A 22,543-nucleotide genomic window follows, 5' to 3' on the forward strand; every position below is an offset into this window, starting at 1 on the left:
TAAAATATTGATTTCATTTTCATGACAGCATGTTACTTGTCTATTGTGAATAACGTTGTACAGTTGCACAATTTTTCTGCTTGTTAAAGTCAGTTTACCTCATTTGTTTGCCAGAATTCCTGGTATCTGAAGATGGAGTTCAACAAATCATCGGTATAAGTGATGCTTTTATTAAAGGCAAGTAACATTTTAGGTACAAATTTCTTGCGATTATGACATGTGAAATGTTTATCTGTAAACTTTCCTTTCATTGTTAAAAATGTAATCAAAGTTTAAAATGTTGCACTGTTTGCACTTGAGTGTAATCTTAAATGGGCATCAGGTTTAAGTCCATCTCAGGAGCTATGCACTTAATCATTAAAAAAAGAGATTTTATTTGAACAGGACATTCCGTGTCTGTTGTGCCATATTTGCTGTAGTGTATTGAACCATAGTGACTACTGCAAAATAAATCATTTGGTTTTGAAACACTAAGGTATCGTCAAGACATTATATGGAAGTTGCTCTTATCAGCTGTGTTAAATGTTAGAACTCAATTACTCCTGTGATAGATTAAATCAAAGCTAATGAATCGCATTAACTAAACTTGGAATGGTGCAACTTGAACTGATGTTGACTTGCCGTTAAATGGGCAGGTGACAAAAATAATATCATTCCAACAAATAACCGGTTTCAGGTTGGCTGGATGGCAGAAGGCAAAGAGCGGCAATAAAGGGGGCTTTTTCTGGTTGGCTGCCAGTGACTAGCGGAGTTCCACTGGGTTCAGTGCTAGGGCGCTGCTCTTCACGTTGTATATAATGATTTGGATGAGGGGATTCAAGGCTTTGTGGCTAAGTTTGCGGATGATATGAAAATAGGTGGAGGGGCAGGTAGTGTAGAGAAAGCAGGGACACTGCAGGATTTGGATAGGTTGGAAGAGTGGGCAGACAAGTGGCAGATGGAATATAGTGTAGTGAAGTGTGGAGTCATGCATTTTGGTAGTAGGAATAAAGGAGTAGATTATTATTTTGTAAATGGGGAGAGAATCCAGAAATCAGAGGTGCAAAGGGACTTGGGAGGGCTGGTGCATCATTTCCAAAAAGTTAATCTGCAAGTCGAATCGGTAGTATAGAAAGCAAACGCAATGCGGGCATTTATTTTGAGAGGTCTTGTATATAAAAACAGGAATGTAATATGGCGCTGGTCAGGCCTCATTTGAAATATTGTGAGCAATTTTGGAACCAGAGGTCATAGCCTCAGAATTAACGGATGTTCTTTCAGGAAGGAGATGAGGAGTTTCTTTAGTCGATGGTGAATCTGTGGAATTCTTTGTCACAGAAGGCTGAGAGGCCAAGTCAGTGGATATATTTAAGGCAGAGATAGATTCTTAATTAGTACAGATGTCAGAGGTTATGGGGAGAAGGCAGGAGAATGGGGTTAGGAAGGAGAGATAGATCAGCCATGATTGAATGGCAGAGTAGACTTGGCCTAATTCTGCTCCTATCACTTCACGTTCACACGTTATAGGAGTTGAATTTGGTCATTTAGCCCATCGAGTCCACTCTGCCATTCAATCATGGCTGATCTCTACCTCCTAATCCCATTTTCCTGCCTTCTCCCCATAACCCTTGACACCCATTCTAATTAAGACCTTTCAGTTTTCCTAGCACCTTCTCCTTAGTAATAGCCACACCATTAACTTCCACCCATTTACTCGCTAGGATTGCAGGCACACTGCTGCTGTCTTCCACTGTGAAGACTGATGCAAAAAAGGTATTCAATTCCTCTGCCATTTCTTGATTTCCCGTCGTCACTTCTCCTGCATCATTCTCCAGCGGCCCAACGTCCACTCTTGCCTCTTTTTTACTCTTTATATATCCGTAGAAACTGTTGCTATCCTCCTTTATATTATTGGCTAGCTTGCATTCGAACCTCATCTTTTCTCTCCATATTGTCCTTTTAGTTACATTTTGTTCTTTAAAAACCCCAATCCTCTGGCTTCCCACAAATCTTTGCAATGTTATATGCAAAGTTATGATCTTCATAATCAGAGGAATTTTTGGACGGGATATTTAGAGTGCCTCTAAAATTTGTCATTCCAAAATAAACTTCAATGGAATAGAAGTTCTGTCTGTATTTATTTTTTTTTAGCCCATAATTCTCACCCTATACATTTAAAATCATGGACTTGTGAACATGGAGGCTGACATTTATGTTGTGCTGAATCTTATCTTTTATAAATGAGTAGGGTGTGAAGTTTAAATTAAAAAAAATCTGGAACAGAACCTGCATTGATCCCATCTTGTTTTAGTTGAGGCACAAAACTAGCTGGTGGAAACTGAAATGGCTGTCTAAATTTCATAATGAGCTAGCTTCACTTCATCACTCATTCTATTTTTCAATTTGGATAGTCATGTTTTGGGATTCCAAGTTGCTGCAAACAAGCAACAAAGGCTGAATCGAAATACACTTGAGGACTACTTGCGAGCCAGGAAGATCAGCATTGTTTTTCCCAGACCTTTTTGGCCCCTGTGAACCACGCTTTCTACTTGAAATTAGATCAGCTTGTAAATCTTGCTTCCCAAGTATGGGAACCCCACTTAAAGGATTTCTACAGATCTGCTGGACATTCAGAACAGGCTTCCAGATTTCTTGGTCTCACAACCATTCCAGCTCTTCCATCTCCACCCATTTCCAGTCAGAATACCTTTGAGCTAAATCCTGCATATCCTTTACTTAATCTTTACTTTAGCTCTTAGGGTTAAAGGAATCAATGGATATGGGGGAAAAAGCAAGAACGGGGTACTGATTTTAGATGATCAGCCGTGATCATGTTGAACTGAGGTGCTGGCTCAAAGGGCCGAATGGCCTACTCCTGCATCTATTTTTCTATGTTTCTATGTGCAGTGTAAACATTAAGAACAAATCTTTATTTCTGACCTCATCTTTCTGGAACTCCCCATCTTCACGCAAAGGATGGCCTACCCCCTAACATCCACTACAAGCCCACTGACTCCTACAGCCGTTTTGCTTAAACTTCCATCCTATTTACTTGAATTACTTTATTCCAGTACCTCAGATGCTTCTCTGTATTGCATTTGCTTCAATGAAGAGACATTGTACACACATTCTCTGAAATGTGTTCCTTCTTTTTGAACAATTGCATCCCCTCTACCATTGTGAACAAAGCCCTTAACTGTATATCATCTGTTTCCTACACCTCTACTCTTCCCTGTCTCTTCTGGACAAAGTGAGGACAGTTCCCCTGGGCCTTGCCTTCCTCCCAAGCAGCCTCTGCATTCAACAAATCACCCTTCGCAAATTCTACTGGCACCAAGAAGATTCCACCACCATGCGTGCATTCCCCTTCCCTGTTATAATTTCATAGACTGTTGTCTGGTCTTTTGTCCCCACTCACAACTAGCCATCATGCCACCATAGGAGGTGAACACATGCTCTTTCATCTTGTCCGTTCCCACCATCTAGGAACCCAAACACTCTTTTCATGTGAAGCTGTGGTTCACTTATATTTTCCTTTATCTGGATACTATATCTGATGTACACAATATTCATTATCTAACTTTAGAATATATCCTCAGAGTACAGAAGTTGGGAGACCATGTTGCAGTTATATAAGATGTGGAGGCTACATTTCGAGTAGTGTGTTCAGTTGTGGGCACCGTGTTACAGGAAAGATCTTGTCAAGCTGGAATGAGCACAGAGAAGATTTTTACGAGGATGTTGCCAGGCCACGTGGGCCTGAGCTACAGGGAAAGGTTGAGCAGGCTGGTATTCTACTCCTTGGAGCACAGGAGGATGAGGGGTGATCTTATCGAGGTATAAAATCATGAGAGGAATAGATTGGGTAGACACAGAGTTTCTTGCTCAGTGTTGGGGAATCAAGAAACAGAGGACAGGGGGAAGGGGGAGGGGGAAAAGATTGAATAGGAATCTAAGGGGTAACTTTTTCCTCACAAAGGGTGGTGGGTGTATGGAATGCGCTGCCAGAGGAGGTAGTTGAGTCAGGGACTATCACAATGTTTAAGAAACAATTAGACAGTTACATGGATGGGACGGGTTTAGAGGGATATTGGCCAAACGCAGGCAGTGGGACTAGTATAGATGGAACATGTTGATGGGAACAAGTTGGGCCGAAGGGCCTGTTTCAATGCTATATGATTCTGCGATGCTTTTATGTCTAAATAAGAACCATTTCTGCTTGTCTCAATGTAGCAGAACCACATTAACAACAAACTAGCCAAGTAACTTCACCCATCAGTGAAGTTTCCTTTATTCCATCTGTAGCCTATTCATCCAACCTCTGTTGTTAGCTAGATTAACTTGTTTTCAGTTTCTCCGATCTGATGAATAGTCCCTCTTTTGAAACGGGGTTAGGGTTAGCTAACTGTTAAATGTTTCACTATCCACCAAAGCTGCGTGAATTGCGTAGCTTTTTCAGCATTGCCAGTTTCTTTTTTTTATGTCACATTGGCTCAATTTTACTTGCTCTACTCTTATACTAAAACGGATGGTGTTGTAGATAGTGATGATGGTTATCAAGAATTATTGTGGGAGCTACTCAGCTGGGTAAGATGTTGCGTTTTGGGCGGTAATAGTTGTTAGGGCCCTGGGGAGGGTATGGATCAAAGAGACCTACAAGTACAAGTACATATTTTCCTTAAACTGGTGTCATGGATGGACAGGTTGTCGAAGAACGGTTTGGGCACATTTTCCTTCATCAGTCAGGTAATTGAGTATAGGAAAAAAAAGACACACAATGCTGGAGTAACTGCACGAATATGGCAGCATCCCTGGAGAACATGGATTAGCAATGTTTCCGGTCTGAACCCTTCTTCAGACGAGTATAGAAGTTGGGATGTTACGTATGACGTTCATGAAGCCACGTGTTCAGTTTTGATCACCCTATTATAGGAAAAATACCATTAAGTTGAAAGAGTGTAGAAAGGAGTTCTGAGGATGTTGCCAGGACTCAAGAGACTGAGCAATAAGGATGGTAGGGCAGGCTAAGAATTTATCCCTTGGAGCAGAGGACACTGAGGGGTGATCTTAGAGATGTATAAAATCATAGGCCTTTATCGCAAGGCTCGAGAGTTAAGAACTAGAGGGCATAGGTTTAAGGTGAGAAGGGAAAGATTTAATAGGAACTTGTGGAGCAACCTTTTCACGCAGAAGATGGCATGTATCGAGAACAGCTGGCAGAGGAAGTGGCTGACGCAGGTACAATAATATTTGAAAGACATTTGGACAGTTACATGGATAGGAAAAGTTTGGATAGATTCGGGTCGGACATAGGCAAATGGGACTAGCTTCGATAGACATCCTGGTCGGCATGGACAAGTTCAGCCAAAAGGCCTGTTTCCATATTGTAAGGCTCTATAACTATATCATATAACAAAGATCAAGAAGCTCAATGTTCTCTTAATTGCTGAAATTCAGCCTATTCGACGTCCTATAAGACATTTTCTTTGAGCTACACATCCCAACCCACCTCTTTTGCTGCTGAAAACTAGCTTGCATCTCTGTCTTTCTCAGCTCTGACAAAGGGCCTCAGACCTGAAACATTAACTATTTCTATTTCCACTGATGTTGCCTGACTTGCTGAGCTTTCCAGCATTTTTTGTTTTTGTGTCAGATTTCCAGCATCTTTAGTTTTTGTGATTTTCAAAAAGAGTGCTCTTTTTCTTCTGAGCGAATGAAAGACTTCTTTAAATTATTCTTTTTCTTATGTTTTGCTTCCAGAATCTCTCTTTAATCGCCGGGTTGAAGAAAAATCAAAAGATCTTCTTTTTACACCACTTGGGTGGCATCACAGCTCATTGGAACACCTCAGGGAAGAAAATGGAGAGAAACAAGCTATGGAGAGACTACTGTTAGTATATCTATCCAAGCTGGAGTATAATATGTTATTACTCCATTACAATTACTCCAAGTAAAATTGCAATTAGCAAATTAGAAACTAGCTTGTATGGAAGATGTGTATTTCACTCAATGCACCTTCTATGTTTATAAAGCATAACATTTCTATTCTTGGTGTTGGTGCAGGTGCACAACCTTTTATCCGAAAGCCTTGGGACCAGACACTTTTCGTAATTCAGAATTTTTCGGCTTTCGGAGTGGAAGATTTTTAGCGTAGATTTTAACGGCTGGCTCAGTGGTAGAGTGCTCGGCTCATATCCGCAAGGTCGCGAGTTTGTGCCTCGATCCCGGCAGTTACTCGATCGCGAGTTTGAGTCTTCAATGTAGTTTTTTCTTGCAGAATAGGAGAGAATAGGGAGGGTTAGGCTGGGATCATTCTCTGCGAGATGATCTTAGTGCGGGAGACAAGTGTAGGAGAGGTGTACTGACTGTGTGGGCAGAACTTTGGAAGTGATTGCCCACCATTCTCAAAAGCCGCTGTGTCTCCCTGTCCCTCCAACTCCAGAGGAATCCGCTCCCCGATGGGCCGCTACGGCGACGTGGCAGTTCGCCCACAGCCCGAGCTGCACCCCCTCATCCACAACCCGGGTTCCTCTGGAGTTGGAGCGGGGCTGGGCTAGAGTTGTTGCTGGCTGTGAGTCTCTGGGATCTCCGTGCTTGCAGTGGGCCTGGGGGTCGGTGTCCCGATGAGGGGGCGCAGCTCGGGCTGTGGGCGAACTGCCACTTGTCGCTGTAGCGGCGCATCGGGGAGCGGCTTCTGGTGGTCCTGACGTCTCTCAGCTCCTGTCCAGGGGGGTGGCCGGAGACGTCAGGACCAACAAGAACCCGTTCCCCGATGCGCCGCTACAGCGACAAGTGGCAGTTCGCCCACAGCCCGAGCTGCGCCCCTTCATCCGCAACCCGGGTTCCTCTGGAGTTGGAGCGGGGCTGCGCTAGAGTTGCTGCTGGCTGTGAGTCTCTGGGATCTCCGTGCTTGCAGTCGGTGTCCCGTTGGTCCTGACGTCTCCGGTCACCCCCCTGGAATGGAGCTGAGACTGGGAACTGTACCGCCCTTGCCCCCTCCCTCTGCAACTGCAAACAACCCCACACTTCCCAGTCTCGGCTCCTGTACAGGGGGGTGGCCGGACACGTCACAGCCCGAGCCATCAGCTTCTGTCCCTACGGGGACAGCGGAGAGCGTGTTCCTCTGGAATTGGAACGGGGCTGGGCTGGGCTGCTGCTGGCTGTGGGTCTCTGGGATCTCCGTGCTTGCAGTGGGCCTGGGGGTCGGTGTCCCGTTGGTCCTGACGTCTCCGGTGACTGGCACTGGCTCCAACGTGAAGACAGTGCAAAGCCCCCGCACCGGTGCAATGCGCGGGGAGCTGGAGAGGGGAGGGAAGGGGTCACACACATGGCCGGGAAGCAGAGGGGTGTAGGTGGGGTGAAACTGAAGGGAGCGACAATTTGCTGCTGCCTGCCCGCTGAGTTAAAAAGTTTGCACGCAAGACTCACGATACACTGTGTATCGTGTCTACCGTGGGAACTTTATAACTCAGCGGGCAGGCAGCAGCATATTGCCAATTATTAACCCTCCCGCGCAATATACCCTCACCTTCTCTTTTATGAATGGGGATTTAGTTCCCCGTTCTTCGAGGACCGACCGGAGGTTCCGCTGTCACCTCTGCGGGCCGCCCTTGGTGAACGTTTTCAAGGACCTTTATTCAAGGACTGAAAAAATGTCGCTATTCGGAGGTTTTCGTTATTTGGATCTTCGGATAAAAGGTTGTGCACCTGTACTAATATAGTCAGAAATGTTTGTTTAAACCAAGATCTACTTTAATTAATAATTGCTAGTGCTATTATAATTGTTTTGAAGGGCATATAATAGCAATGTTACAAAATTTTGAGATTTAAAAAATCAAGTCTGCAATTTATCCCATCAGATAAAGCATAAAAAGAAGTTTAATTTGACACCTAATTCACTTTGATATCTTCAGTATTAAAAAAGTTATGGCCATTTTCATACTCGGAAATTAGCATCTTGTTCCCTATTGCTTTTCAATTGACTTAACACAAAAGATGTGATCGGGGACAGTCAAAAGCCCATAACTTTCTTAAAAATTAAGAGAACTGAAATAAATTTTCAGTTATTATAGATTGAAGCATTCTGAAACAAATATGAAACAATCTTACTTGGATGACCTGAAATTAAAGCATATAATTAGTTAGTTACCCAATTGTAGCTAATTACAAAATTCAATTACTAGATCTAAACATCTATCCATTTCTTAAGAAAATATGAACATTTTTAAATAGCCTAAGTGTCCAAATAACATTCACACAAGATTTCACAATATAACATGATTTTTAAATCTCATTGTCACGAATTTATGCCAAATGGAAGGAATTTAGTGTTTAATTCCTGTAAATTAATGGCCATTTAAATCATCTTGTGAGTGGGATTTTGTGGAACGCGATCGATTGGAACGTTGCGGTGAATTTAAACGCAATATCGGCAAGAAAAATACTGCCGGTTCGTATGGGGCCCAAATCACCATTTCGCAATGTAAAATGTGGATTAAGGTCATCTTAAGAAGCACATTTATATGTAAAATAAACGGCTTTCCGTTTGCTGTCCCGTACCTGAAATCCGTCCCCGTTGTCGGCGTTCACGGCATTAGAAGCGGCTTTTTAGTTTACTCCAGCGCTGAAATGATCCAACGATTTTAAAAAAAGAACAAAAAATAAATAAAAATCACAGAACGGCAGTCGGAACAAATCTTCAGCGTTAACTAGCTCCCTGAGAAAATATAATCCAGGACAGGTGGTAGAAAACCGCATTTTAACCCCCCCCCCCCCTCTCAAAGGTGCCAAAGTCACGCAGCCAGTGACAGAACTGCAGCGCTGCTGAAGGTAAGTTTTGTAACATACCTACATATAAAAAGCAACAGACTTTTGGATATTCATCTCTAAATCCAACTTCATGACTTCATTTATGTTTTTCTTAATGTCAACATCAATCTGAATTGGACTATATAGAATATCACACTGTCATTTTAAGTTAAGATGATCTCCAGTATAATAATTACAGAAATATTAATTTATGCATTATTTGAAAACAGCAGTAAATTGCAGGGTTTCTTACGACATTTGACAGATTTGGGTGCTCAAAATTGTGTTAAAAAAGTTATAAATGATGACTACTTTAATTATTTCTAACTTTAGATGGAAAATTGACTAATAATAACTTTGAATTGAATTGCACTGGTAAATATTTGATAAACCCTTAAAAGATTTGAGGTTTCTCCTCAAATTTACTCACATGAACCTAGATATGAATGTTAACTGTTTGAAAATAATTGCTCATCGTGCATGAACAAGTCAAGTCAAGTTTAAGTCAAGTCAAGTTTATTTGTCACATACACATACGAGATGTGCAGTGAAATGAAAGTATGCATATTAGTTTCAACAGAAAAATGCATTGATTTCTATTTTCTCTTTTTGTGTGCAGTTCAGCTAATCATAGTCAAATGATGGCCTTATTACAGCAGCTCCTGTACAGCGAGTCTCTCTCATTATCATGGAGAGATATCATTGTTCCTGTGGTCCGGCAGGTTGTTCAGACTGTGCATCCAGATGTCAAGGATAATGACGATGACATGGATATCCGTCAATTTGTTCATATTAAAAAGGTATCAGTTGCTATTCCTGAGTGATAACTACATGCTTTTGCAACAATATGAAAAATTATGTCACATGAAGATTGTCTATTTGCGTGAATCTCATATAGTTCGGGTTTAGATTCTGTCATGCATTTGCCTTTTAAAACAGACATTTAATTTCAGAATTAATTTACAAATTAGAATACATTTTCCAGCCAAAAATGAATTTGCTTGCTAAACATATGATATTTTCAAAAAATATTTTATTTTTCTTTCTTTTGAGATACCTGGTGGAAAGAAATTTGATTCTGCAGTTGTAAATGGATTTATTTGCACCAAAAACATAGCCCACAAGAAGGTGAGAAGAAATTGTCCATTGCTATTTTTTTCTGCATTTTGTAAGAGGGCAGTTAATGACAATCAATTTTGTATGCCTTTAATGTTGGGGCTGGTAATATTGTTTTAGTATAACTATGGTTCTGAAATTTTCACAGATGAACGCCTACATAAAAAATCCAAAGATTCTGCTATTGAAATGTTCAATTGAATATCTCTATCGAGAGGAAACAAAGTTTACATGCATAGATCCCATTGTTCTACAGGTTTGTGTTTAAATATTGCTCACTACTATGCTTCTACATTTCTAAATTCTGGTGTGCAAATGGATATGTTATAAAAATAATATTGCATCCAGCTAATCGTTAATATATTGTCATTTTGGTTTTAAATGCTACCACATTTTTTGTAGCTTATAAATACATCAGATTAACAGTAAAATTTGTGTGATAATTAGGAAAGAGAATTTCTGAAGAATTACGTACAGCGAATAGTGGATGTTCGACCAAATCTGGTTCTTGTGGAAAAGACAGTTTCTCGTATTGCTCAAGATATGCTTCTGGAGAATGGAATCACCTTAGTTATTAATGTAAAGCCTGTAAGTACCCCCAACATATTGCACGCACCATACTCTTCAAAGTATTCGAAATTCAGATTTCTTACCACCTATCGTTACATTATACGCACAAGTGTGTAGAAAGGAACTGCAGATGCTGGTTTAAAATGAAGATAGACACAAAAACTGCAGTAACTCAGTGGGTCAGACAGCGTCTCTGGAGAGAAGGAATAGGTGCGAAGGAATCAGTCTGAAGAAAGGTCTCAACCCGAAGCGTCACCTATTCCTTTTCTCCAGAGATGCTGTCTGACTTGCTGAGTTACTCCAGCTTTTCGTGTTTACAGGTACAGACAGAAGTGTATTAAAGAAAAACTAGATTTGTATGAGAAACAAATGGATGTGTAAATGTTTTGTAGTCATGGAGTCAGCTACTCAATTTCCCATTGGTAGATTTTATCTGATGCCTTTTCATAACATACTTTTTCAGAAGCATTTTAATAAACCTGATGAGCAGATTATCTATTACTATCTTTCCTATTGGTACTATTTCAAAGTTTGCTGAGAAAAATATTTTACTGAATTACCTGGATTAAATCTGGGTAATTTTCAACTGCCAGCCACAGTGCAGTGAGTAATTACTCAGTGGGTGAGAAAATAAATACAATTCATAACTCATCTGCTGCATGAGGAAAGATTGAAAAGACTAGGCTTGTTTGCATTGAAGTCTAGAAGGATGAGAGGGGGTTCTTATAGAAACATATAAAATTATAAAAGGACTGGACAAGCTAGATGCAGGAACAATGTTCCCAATGTTGGGCGAGTCCAGAACCAGGGGCCACAGTCTTAGAATAAAAGGGAGGCCATTTAAGACTGAGGTGAGAAACCTTTTCACCCAGAGAGTTGTGAATTTGTGGAATTCCCTGCTGCAGAGGGCAGTGTAGGCCAAGTCACTGGATGGATTTAAGAGAGAGTTAGATAGGGCTCTAGGGGCTAGTGGAATCAAGGGATATGGGGAGAAGGCAGGCACGGGTTATTGATTGGGGACAATCAACCATGATCACAATGAATGGCGGAGCTGGCTCGAAGGGCTGAATGGTCTCCTCCTGCACCTATTTTCTATGTTTCTATGATTTACTGTGTGCAACAATTCTCGTTGAAAGTTTGTGCAGAGTTGTTTCATTAGTTAGGTTTTTATACAGTTTAGGTTTGTTCTGTGCAAAAAGCTGTTAATTGAAGTGAAGGCAGGTTAAGATTTATTGATTGATTTCTGCAAGAAACTCTGATAAAAACATCCCTTTTTTTATGTGCATAGATTGTGCTTGACCGAGTGAGCCGTGTTACCCAAGGTGACTTAGTTATGTCAATGGACCAGCTTCTAACAAAGCCTCGTCTCGGTACATGCCATAAGTTTTTTCTTCAGCCATTCCAGCTCTCTAACGGTAAGCAAATTTTCCATGGCGACATCATCTGTCCATTTCTGAAGGTAGGCTTGTGCATGTGATTAATGGAGGAACGGCCTCCATTTATGAGATAGATGGTTGACCTTTGGGGTCTGGCTGTTAGGAAATTCTTTTTTGACAGTTCCTCTCTCACACATACACTTACATACAGGTAGTTGTTGTATAACATGTGTCTCCTTAATGTGCGTTGGATATAACTCGATTGCGCGTGCCAAAGTGGTTGTAACACAAATTCGATCGGGAGCTAGAAAATCTCTTAATGGTTACTTTGGAAATTGAAAAGTAGGAAAAAAGCTATCTTGTTGGGGTGGAGCAGAGTCAAGGGAAAATAAACTATGTCCATGTAACCTCCCTACAGTAATCAGGCATCATTGTCTCTTAAGAACATAGAATGTCAGTTGCACTTCAGTGGCCATTGAAATTGACAGGCTGTAATTTCTATTGACACTTGTGCAATAATAACTCTATTCATAAGTTCATATGTTTTAGGAGCAGAATAAGGCTATTGATCCCATCAAGTCTACTCCGCCATTCAATCATGGCTGGTCTATCTTTCCCTCTCAACCCCATTCTCCAGCCTTCACCCCATAACCGCTGACACCTGTACTAATCAAAAATCTGTCAATCCCTGCCTTACAAATATTTATTGACGGCCTCCACAGCCTTCTGTAGCAATGAATTCCACAGATTCACCACCCTCTGACTAAAGACATTCCTTCCCATCTTTCTAAAGATAGGACCTTTTATCCTGAGGCTATGGCCTCTGGTCCTAGATTCTCCCACTAGTGGATACATCCTCACCATATTCGCTCTATCCAGGCTTTTCACGATTAAACAATGTAAATACAAGCTTTCGCCTTTTTTAGCTTGCAGTAACAAAATTAAACTTACAGCTACGAAAAATATCTTTATTTTTGAATACTCTGCAGTGGGAACAAACTTTGTTAAGAAAAAAAAGAAAAAAAAAAGAATTTCACTACACCTAGGTGTATGTGACAAAATAAATTTGAAATTTGAATTTGTTATTGAGAGTCTTAAACTCTCTAGCTCAATCCCCATTGACACAATTGTTTTTATAACACTGTTTTATATGATGCAAGACTATTGTAGAACTACCTGTTCCAAAACTTTTTACAGATTGGCATATCTCAGTGCCACTATTTGCTGCATTGATCTTTTTTGAACATAAAAATTAAGTTAATTGAAACATTGTTCCAGTTATTCTGGTTTATTATATTCCATTAACGTTGTGAGGAAAACTTGTATTTCTAAGGTCACCTTTTGTATATAAATGACAGCAATGTTTTACTTAGTCATAGAGTGATGCGGAGTGGAAACAGACCCTTCGGCCCAACTTGCCCACACCAACAAACATGTCTGAGCTACACTAGTCCCACCTACCTGCGCTTGGTCCCTATCCCTCCAAACCTGTCCTATCCACGTACCTGTCTAACTGTTACTTAAATGTTGGGATAGTCCCTGCCTCAACTACTTCCTCTGGCAGCTTGTTCCATACACCCACCAACCTTTGTGAAAAAGTTACGCCTCAGATTCCTATTAAATCTTTTCCTCTTCACCTTAAACCTATGTCGTCTGGTCCTTGATTAACCATGGTTAACCCCTCTCTCTCTGCCCCCCCCCCTGCCTCTTTCTCTGCCCCCCTGCCTCTTTGTCTGCCCCCCTGTCTCTTTCTCTGCCCCCCTGCCTCTTTCTCTGCACACCTGCCTCTTTCTCTGCCCCCCCTGCCTCTTTCTCTCTCTGCCCCCCCTGCCTCTTTCTCTGCCCCCCCCTGCCTCTTCTCTCCCCCCCCTGCCTCTTTCTCTGCCCCCCTGCCGCTTTCTCTTCCCCCCTGCCTCTTTCTCTGCCCCCCTGCCTCTTTCTCTGCCCCCTGCCTCTTTCTGTGCCCCCCTGCCTCTTTCTCTGCCCCCCTGCCTCTTTCTCTGCCCCCCTGCCTCTTTCTCTGCCCCCCTGTCTCTTTCTCTGCCCCCCTGCCTCTTTCTCTGCACACCTGCCTCTTTCTCTGCTTCTCCCCCCCCTGCCTCTTTCTCTGCCCCCCCCTGCCTCTTTCTCTGCCCCCCCCCTGCCTCTTTCTCTCTCTGCCCCCCCTGCCTCTTTCTCTGCCCCCCCCCCTGCCTCTTTCTCTGCCCCCCCCTGCCTCTCTTCTCTGCCCCCCCCCCTGCCTCTTTCTCTGCCCCCCCCTGCCTTCCAGGCCCGGATCGGTCTCACCAGTCACCTTCGGACACACAAACAAAAACCCTGAAGTCATGGTCTTCTCCGACTACGAAGAACGAACAACAACCACATGTAACACCATGGATTTGTTTTGGAAATGTAATGATTTTATCTACATTTTCCTTACACAGGTCACGCAAAAACGCTTATGTTTTTCGAAGGATGTGCCCAACATTTGGGATGTACTGTGAAGCTAAGGGGTGCGTCAGAATATGAGCTAGCAAGGGTGAAAGAAATTCTAATCTTCATGGTCTGCGTAGCTTACCATTCTCAACTTGAACTTTCATTCCTAATGGACGAATTTGCAATGCCTCCAAGTTTATCTAAAAGCGGATCGATTAATTCCATAATTGATGGCGAGACTACGGGTAATGATGGACAAGACTTATTCAATGATGAAAAGATTGGCTATCTTTCCAAAGACACTGATGCTGCAATCGAAGGCATTTCCTTGGTAGCTGAATTTACTCAAGCTCCTAGTTTTGAGTGTTCAACAGAAAATGCGTTTTGTGAGGAAGATAAACTGATGAGAAAAAGTGTTTCTCAGGACAGTGTTTTTGCAAAGCCAGATTGTTCTACGCCTGATAGCGCACCTCCAGAGTTAGATGTCCCTTTTTTTGACATCCATTCATCACGAATAAACTCACTGTCATCTGAAAATAAAGAAGACCAAACTCCTCCAGACAATTATTGTGCATTTTTAAACGAACAATCAAAATCACTAAATGACTCTGCGGGGCGTGATCTGTCAGCGGTGAATGAGCCTAAACTTTTCCGTGATCCCCTTCAAGATGATACAGATCTGTTCATCACTGAACACGTGACTTCCTCTGAAGACAGACTGAAGTCCTATTCTATTGCTTTCAAGCAAGAATTGAAAGATGTTATCCTTTGCATATCTCCTTTTATTACATTCAGAGAACCTTTCCTATTGACTGAGAAAGGCATGAAATGCCCAACAAGAGACTACTTTCCAGAGCAAATCTATTGGTCCCCTCTCTTGCACAAAGAAGTTAAGGAGATAGAATGCAGACGAAAGAAGCAACTTCTTAAGGATGTAACAAATCTGCAGGGACTAAATGGAAATGTCCAGGCAAAATCTACGCAAATTCTTCCATCACATGATCTGCTGAGTACCAGAATAACCCATTCCTTGGGAAGGAACCAAAGTTTGTCGAAACTGTTAGCTGATTACAGAGCTCGAGGTGGTAGGATAAAGAATGAAGAAATAGATCCTTTTACACAGAATAAAGAGGACAGCAATAAAACAACCATGAAAGATGGGGATGAGGAAATCCAGCGAGCACAGACCCAGAATGAGTTGATGTGGGCAACAAAGGTAAGAATGTCAATTTCCTTTTAGCTTTGAACTGGAGGTTTTAATTTCCCATTGTCGCATCATCTCCTAATTTTGAAGAATGTACATTAGTCCTAAAACCAATCCAGGTCATTGAACATTGAGCTAATAATCGTTTATGGATTCACCACACTTATGGGCTAATCATTAACATGTTGTTAATCTGAAAATCAAGCTTGTTTTATTGTCATATGTACTGAAACCGAACAATGAAATTATTTCTTGCAGCAGCAGCAAAACGGGTTTATCAGATGAAAATAGTTATGGTTGTTTTTGACACATAAACTGAAATTTGTACTGTAACAGATGGCAAAACTGTGTAGTTGGTGATATTTTTTTGCAACTTGGTATTCTGAGAAGCAAGATTAATATTGTTTTGGGAAGTCTTCACATATCAGGTCTTTTTTAAAAGGGCTTTCTACAGCATTTTAAAGCATTTCTCATTGTGCATAAGTATCATTGGGAAAATGTTTTGAGTTTAAATGAGAAATGAAGCATTTTTGAAAAAAATGATTAGAATACATTCGAAGATGCTAAGTGCTGTAGTAACGCAGCAGGCCAGGCTGCATACCTGGAGAACATGGATAGATGATGTTTCTGGTCGAGACCCTTCTTCAGACTGATTGAGAATGGAATGAATCCTGGAAGAAAGGAGGGGCAGGACAAAACGTGCCAGGTACTAGGTGAACACAGGCGAGGTGGGGGGGGGGTGGGGGCTTGAAATGGGTGCGAGTCCTGGTGGGGCAAGGGGGAGAGGTGGAAGAAAGTGAGTGTGGGGGAGAAAGGAATGGAGGAGGAGAGGGGTTGTTAGAGGTTACTTAAAAGAGTATTCACTGATCTTACTGCTGAGTTGTTAGCTTCTCGGGTGGGGTGGTTCCTCCAGTTTGCATGTGGCCTCACTCTGGCAATGGAGGTGGCGGCGGACAGAAAGGTCAGTCTCGGAATGGGAAAAGGAGTTAATGGGTAGCAACAGGGAGATTCGGTGGGCCTTGGCACACTGATTGGAAGTTTAGCTTTAGTTTAGTTTTCGAGTTTACAGCGAGGAAACAGACCCTTCGGTCCACTGGGTCCGCGCTGACCAGCGATCCTTGCACACTAACGCTATCCTACACACGCTAGGGACAATTTACAATTTTACCAAGCAAATTAACCTACAAACCTGTATGCCTATGGAGCATGGGAGGAAACTAGAGCTCCCGGGGAAAACCTACACATGTCACGGGAGAATGAACAGGCAAGCACCCATAGTCAGGATTGAACCCGTGTCTCGGGCGCTGTAAGGCAGCAACACTACCATGCTGCCCGTTCAGCAAGCGTTCAGCGAAAAGGTTGCTGCGTGTACGCCTGGTCTCGGTGCACAGGAGAACACATCTGGAACATCGGATGCAGTAGATGAGGGTAGAGGAGGTGCATGGGAACTCTGTCTCACCTGGAAAGGCTGCTGGGGTCCATGGATGGAGGTGAGGGAGGAAGTATGGAACAGGTGTTACATCTCCTGCTATTGCACAGAAAAGTTAGATTAGTTTGGAATACAATAAAATTAATTCTTCACATGCAGCTCACAGAGAAAAATGTAATGATAATTCCATGTAATGATAAATATAACAAGTGACAAACAGTAGAATGGTGCATGATTGTTATGATAAATCAGAGTACAAAAATTGAATAATCGAATGAGATTGAGTTAAGAGTAAAGGGCCTGTCCCACCAGCATGCGATTGTATGTGTCTAGCGCGACCAAAATGGAAGCGGAGTTCGCGCTAAGTTCGCGGTAAGTATGCACAAAGTTTGCGCGTGACGTAATTTACGTCATACTCACCAATCAGCTGGGCAGGAGGCGGGCCGACTGAATTTGGACGTCGCATGGCGTCGGGCGGTGACATCGCGCCACGCATACGACGTCAAGACGCTGCGTACGCCCATCGAGACGCTGCGTATGCCCTCAATGCGCCTGTGGGCCGACAGGCCGTTGGCTCGCAGAATATTCGAACAGTGCAGGATTTTCGGAGCCCCGCGCGATGTCGGGACCAGCCCCGCACAACTCCGTACGCCTCCGTGCTTGGAAGTGGGACCAGCCCTGTGCGGCCGTACGCCTCAAGCGACCACGTTTGGTCGCGCCAGACGCATGCAATCGCATGCTGGGTGGGGCAGGGCCTTAAGAGTAGATACACACAAAATGCTGGTGTAACCCAGTTGGACAGGCTTAGGTTGCTGGTGATACAAATGCCAAGGAACTTGAGCTGTCGACCATTTCTACTGCCACTCCATTTATGAGGTCAGGGTTGTTTTCACCCCCTCACTTCCTAAGATCAACAGCCAACTCTCTTGTCTTGTTGACATTATTGTCCTGCCACTATGCCATCCGATCTTCCTGATCTTCTTCCTGTACTTAAGCTCATTGCTATTGCAGATCCGGTAACAGAGATGTCATTAGCAGACCTATAGATTGAGTGTCATTGTACTTGTCCATAAAAGCATGAGTAAGTTGGGAGGAGAGCAAGGGACTGAACACATGATCCCGAGGGGCATCAGTGATGAGGGTCAGAGTGGAGGAAATATGGTGACCAATTCTAACTGACTGAGGTCGGGTTCAGCGTTATTTCAGCCTTGACTCCATCTCCTTCCTCCTCTGACTGTCACAACTCTTGTCTTATTGTATTCAGAGCCGTGCCAGTAGGGTCAGGTCTAAGAAAGATGGAGAGTTCCGATGTTCTTTTGAAATAGAGATGAGTGACTGGAGACTTTCAACATGGAACAAATAGATGAAAATGCAGTGGGTTTAAGGCTGGTAGAGATGAAGTAACCTTGAAAGTTATGATTAAAGTGCTATTTAGATGAATATGCAGTCTGGTATATAAAATGTACTGCCCCAATCGTTTAAGAAAGACGTTTTTACTTTGGTATGCAAATGCATGTTTATTAATACCAGAAAACTTTCAGTTTTTTAAAAAAGGTGTTAGGGTGTTGTTACAAGTTCAAGTTCAAGTGAGTTTATTGTCATGTGTCCCTGTATAGGACAATGAAATTCTTGCTTTGCTTCAGCACACAGAACATAGTAGGCATTTACTACAAAACAGATAAGTGTGTCCATATACCATAATATAAATATATACACACATGAATAAATAAACTGATAAAGTGCAAATAACAGAAAGTGGTTATTAATAATCAGAGTATTGTCCGAGCCAGGTCTAATAGCCTGATGGCTGGGAAGTAACTATTCCTGAACCTGGTTGTTGCAGTCTTCAGGCTCCTGTACCTTCTACCTGAAGGTAGCAGGGAGATGAGTGTGTGGCCAGGATGGTGTGGGTCTTTGATGATACTGCCAGCCTTTTTGAGGCAGCAACTGCGATAAATCCCCTCGATGGAGGGAAGGTCAGAGCCGATGATGGACTGGGCAGTGTTTACTACTTTTTGTAGTCTTTTCCTCTCCAGGGCGCTCAAATTGCCGAACCAAGCCACGATGCAACCGGTCAGCATGCTCTCTACTGTGCACCTGTAGAAGTTAGAGAGAGTCTTCCTTGACAAACCGACTCTCCATAATCTTCTCAGGAAGTAGAGGCGCTGATGAGCTTTCTTGACAATTGCATTAGTGCAAGGGAACAGGTTCAAGGATTTGACTAGTAGAACAGAAAAAGGCTCACTCGTCTGTTTAGTTACAAATCAAATTTATTGGCAAAAGAGAGAACAAAAACAATGCTTGTCTTGGTATGCACGGGGTCCGTTTTATAGCAGCACACCTCCCTCTCTGCCTCCGTCTGCAGCGCTGACTGCGTCTCAGCCCGTCGGTGAACCCGTCCCGTACATGGACTACCTTATGGCCTGCTTTTATACAGGCAGAAATCAGCCGTTGAAATAACCACTGGTAAGTCCTGACTAATAGCGCTGCTCCCAAATTCAAACTACACCCAATGGCAGGGGACAGCATCTGAGCAAGACCTCCCTCCTTTGGAAACAAAGCGCTACCGTACGCAGACTGGCGCATAAAGTAATACACATAGCACTACAAACGTGGCGCGTAAAGATAATACACACAGTGCTACAGACTTGGCTCGTAAAGGTAATACACACAGCGCTGCCAGTTTGGTGTGTGTAGATTGGTTACTTTACTTACTAACCAATGTAGTGCTTTATTATTATAAGCTCCGCCTAATACCACACCATTCATATACAGGTGCACAACCTTTTATCCGACAGCCTTGGGACCAGCCACTTTTCGTAATTCAGAATTTGTCGGTCTTCGGAATGGAATTTTTTTAGCGTAGATTTTAATGGCTGGCTCAGTGGTAGAGTGCTCGGCTCATATCCGCAAGGTCGCGAGTTTGCGCCTTGATCCCGGCAGTTACTCGGTCGCGAGTTTGAGTCTTCAATGTCGTTTTTTCATGCAGAATAAATGTTTGTATGAAATGCAGTGTAGGAGAGGTGTACTGACTGTGTCGGCAGAAATTTGGAAGTGATTGCCCACCAGTCTAAAACGCCGCTGTGTCTCCCTGTCCCTGGGATAGCAGGGGGCCATCAAACAGCACAATACCCCCCTCCCCCTCCAACTCCAGAGGAATCAGCTCCCCGATGGGCCGCTACAGTGACAAGTGGCAGTTTGCCCACAGCCCGAGCTGCGCCCCCTCATCCGCCACCCCAAGAACACCTTGCACACCATCAGCTTCTGCCCCTACGTGTTCCTCTGGAGTTGGAGCGGGGCTGGGCTGGAGTTGCTGCTGGCTGTGGGTCTCTGGGATCTCCGTGCTTGCAGTGGGCCTGGGGGTCGCTGTGCCGTTGGTCCTGACGTCTCCGGCCACCCCCCTGGACTGGAGCTGAGACTGGGAACTGTACCGCCCTTGCCCCCTCCCTCTGCAACTGCAAACAACCCCACTCTCCTGCAAGGGCGGTACAGTTCCCGGAGGATGGCAGGTGGCCGGAGACGTCAGGACCAACAGGAACCCGCTCCCCGATGGGCCCCTACGACGCCCCGAGCTGTGCCCCGTCATCCGCAACCCAGGTTCTCTGTAGTTGGAGCGGGGCTGGGCTGGGCTGGGCTGCTGCAGGCTGTGGGTCTCTGGGTTCTCCGTGCTTGCGGCGGGCCTGGTGGTCGACGTCCAATTGGTCCTGACGTCTCCGGTGACTGCACTAGCCTGCTGGCTGCCATCGCCGACGTGAAGACAGTACAAAGCCCCCGCGCCGGTGCGATGAGCGGGGAGCTGGAAAGGGGAGGGATGGGGTCACACACATGGCCGGGAAGCAGAGGGGTGTAGGTAGGGTGAAACTGAAGGGAGCGACAATCTGCTGCTGCCTGCACGCTGAGTTAGAAAGTTCCCACGCAAGACTCACGATACACTGTGTATCGTGTCTACCGTGGGAACTTTTTAACAGCTGGCAGGTAGCAGCATATTGTCAATTATTAACCCTCCCGCGCAATATACTCTCACCTTCTCTTTTATGGATGGGGATTTAGTTCCCCTTTCTTCGAGGACCGACCGGAGGTTCCGCTGTCACCTCTGCGGGCCGCCCTCGGTGAACGTCCTGTCTCCCTGTCCCTGGAATAGTAGGGGGCGATCAAACAGCACAATACCCCCCTCCCCCTCCAACTCCAGAGGAATCCGCTCCCCGATGGGCCGCTATGGCGACAAGTGGCAGTTCGCCCACAGCCCGAGCTGCGCCACCCCAAGAACAAGACGTACCCCTTGCACACCATCAGCTTCTGCCCATACGGGGAGCGTGTTCCTCTGGAGTTGGAACGGGGCTGGGCTGGAGTTGCTGATCTGGGATCTCCGTGCTTGCAGTGGGCCTGGGGGTCGGTGTTCCGTTGGTCCTGACGTCTCTGGTGACTGGCACTGTGCTGCTAGCATCGCGACGTGAAGACAGTACAAAGCCCCCGCGCCGGTGCAATGTGCGGGGAGCTGGAGAGGGGAGGGAAGGGGTCACACACATGGCCGGGAAGCAGATGGGTGTAGGTGGGGTGAAACTGAAGGGAGCGACAATCTACTGTGTATCGTGAGTCTACCGTAGGAACTTTTTAACGCAGCTGGCAGGTAGCAGCATATTGTCAATTATTAACCCTCCCGCGCAATATACCCTCACCTTCTCTTTTATGAATGGGGATTTAGTTCCCCTTTCTTCGAGGACCGACCGGAGGTTCCGCTGTCACCTCTGCGGGCCGCCCTCAGTGAACGTTTTCAAGGACCTTTCTTCAAGGACCGAAAAAATGTCGCTATTCGGAGGTTTTCGTTATTTGGATCTTCGGATAAAAGGTTGTGCACCTGTAGTACAAAGTAGTCCAAAGTAAAATATAATCACCACCGGCACGGCTGCCCACAGCCACGCTTTTCATTTCATGAATGAAATATTTATTAAGCACATCCAACAAAGCCTTCCCTTCTCCCAGAAATAGGACGGGAAAATAAAACAGAAAAAAGGACATATTAAATAATCATGTTAAATCAGTTTCTACCACAGAGCAGAAAACTACCTTGCAACTTCAGTTAGGCTTGGCTTAACTTCATTAAAGAGGGTTAGTCCTTGAAACTTGATCTGTGCTCAATGTCCCCAGCTACCAAAGCCGATTTCTTGTTTGTAGCGGTTAGTTAAGGTGTTAGCTTTTCTAATCAGTTTTGACAGGATGGTGTATAATCCATTTAGATGATAATGGAATTGTTTCTGCAAGTCCTCTTCTCCTTCCACCTCGTCCACTCTGATGTCTATGGTGGCAGCTTTGCCCTTTTTCCTATCGTCCAGTTGCACAGCACCCCACTCTATGTCGTTCTTGATGGATTTCAGCAAGATAAAGTAGTTGTACATGTCCCGCTTATCAGAGCTGGACGCTCCGGTACTTGAAACGCCATTATCATTGCTCTTGTTTTCGTCTTCAAGAGGCACATCCCGCAAAAGGCTTGGCACCATGACCGTCTGGTCGATGTTATTGACCGCAGCTATAAATTTGTTCATGGTGTCGAATAAGGAATGCTTCTGGTTATAAGGTATCCATAATCTGCATCATTTTGCCTCAGTGCCGTTTGCTTTCGTCTTCGTGTGTGGAATCCTTCAAACTCTT

The 22,543-nt window shown here is 44.0% G+C and overlaps 2 protein-coding genes across 5 annotated transcripts in view; one reads left to right on the plus strand and one right to left on the minus strand.

The window, feature by feature from the left end:
- Positions 1-22,543, plus strand: part of pikfyve (phosphoinositide kinase, FYVE finger containing) — a 126,560-nt gene that overhangs the window by 67,180 nt on the left and 36,837 nt on the right. For all 4 annotated transcript variants that reach the window (XM_055637655.1, XM_055637657.1, XM_055637658.1 and 1 more), the window contains 8 exons: positions 115-177; positions 5,740-5,869; positions 9,407-9,587; positions 9,841-9,915; positions 10,052-10,159; positions 10,351-10,491; positions 11,762-11,888; positions 14,273-15,480. In XM_055637655.1, coding sequence (XP_055493630.1) covers positions 115-177; positions 5,740-5,869; positions 9,407-9,587; positions 9,841-9,915; positions 10,052-10,159; positions 10,351-10,491; positions 11,762-11,888; positions 14,273-15,480 — 2,033 coding nt within the window. The remainder of the gene's footprint in view (positions 1-114; positions 178-5,739; positions 5,870-9,406; positions 9,588-9,840; positions 9,916-10,051; positions 10,160-10,350; positions 10,492-11,761; positions 11,889-14,272; positions 15,481-22,543) is intronic.
- On the minus strand, positions 21,938-22,489 carry LOC129698572 (mid1-interacting protein 1-like). Its single transcript, XM_055637660.1, is given in 2 exon segments — positions 21,938-22,467; positions 22,469-22,489. Coding segments are annotated over 2 exon segments (459 nt in total). The 3' UTR covers positions 21,938-22,029.

The sequence above is a fragment of the Leucoraja erinacea genome, chromosome 7 (genome assembly GCF_028641065.1).
Source record: "Leucoraja erinacea ecotype New England chromosome 7, Leri_hhj_1, whole genome shotgun sequence".
Classification (NCBI taxonomy): Eukaryota; Metazoa; Chordata; class Chondrichthyes; order Rajiformes; family Rajidae; genus Leucoraja; species Leucoraja erinaceus.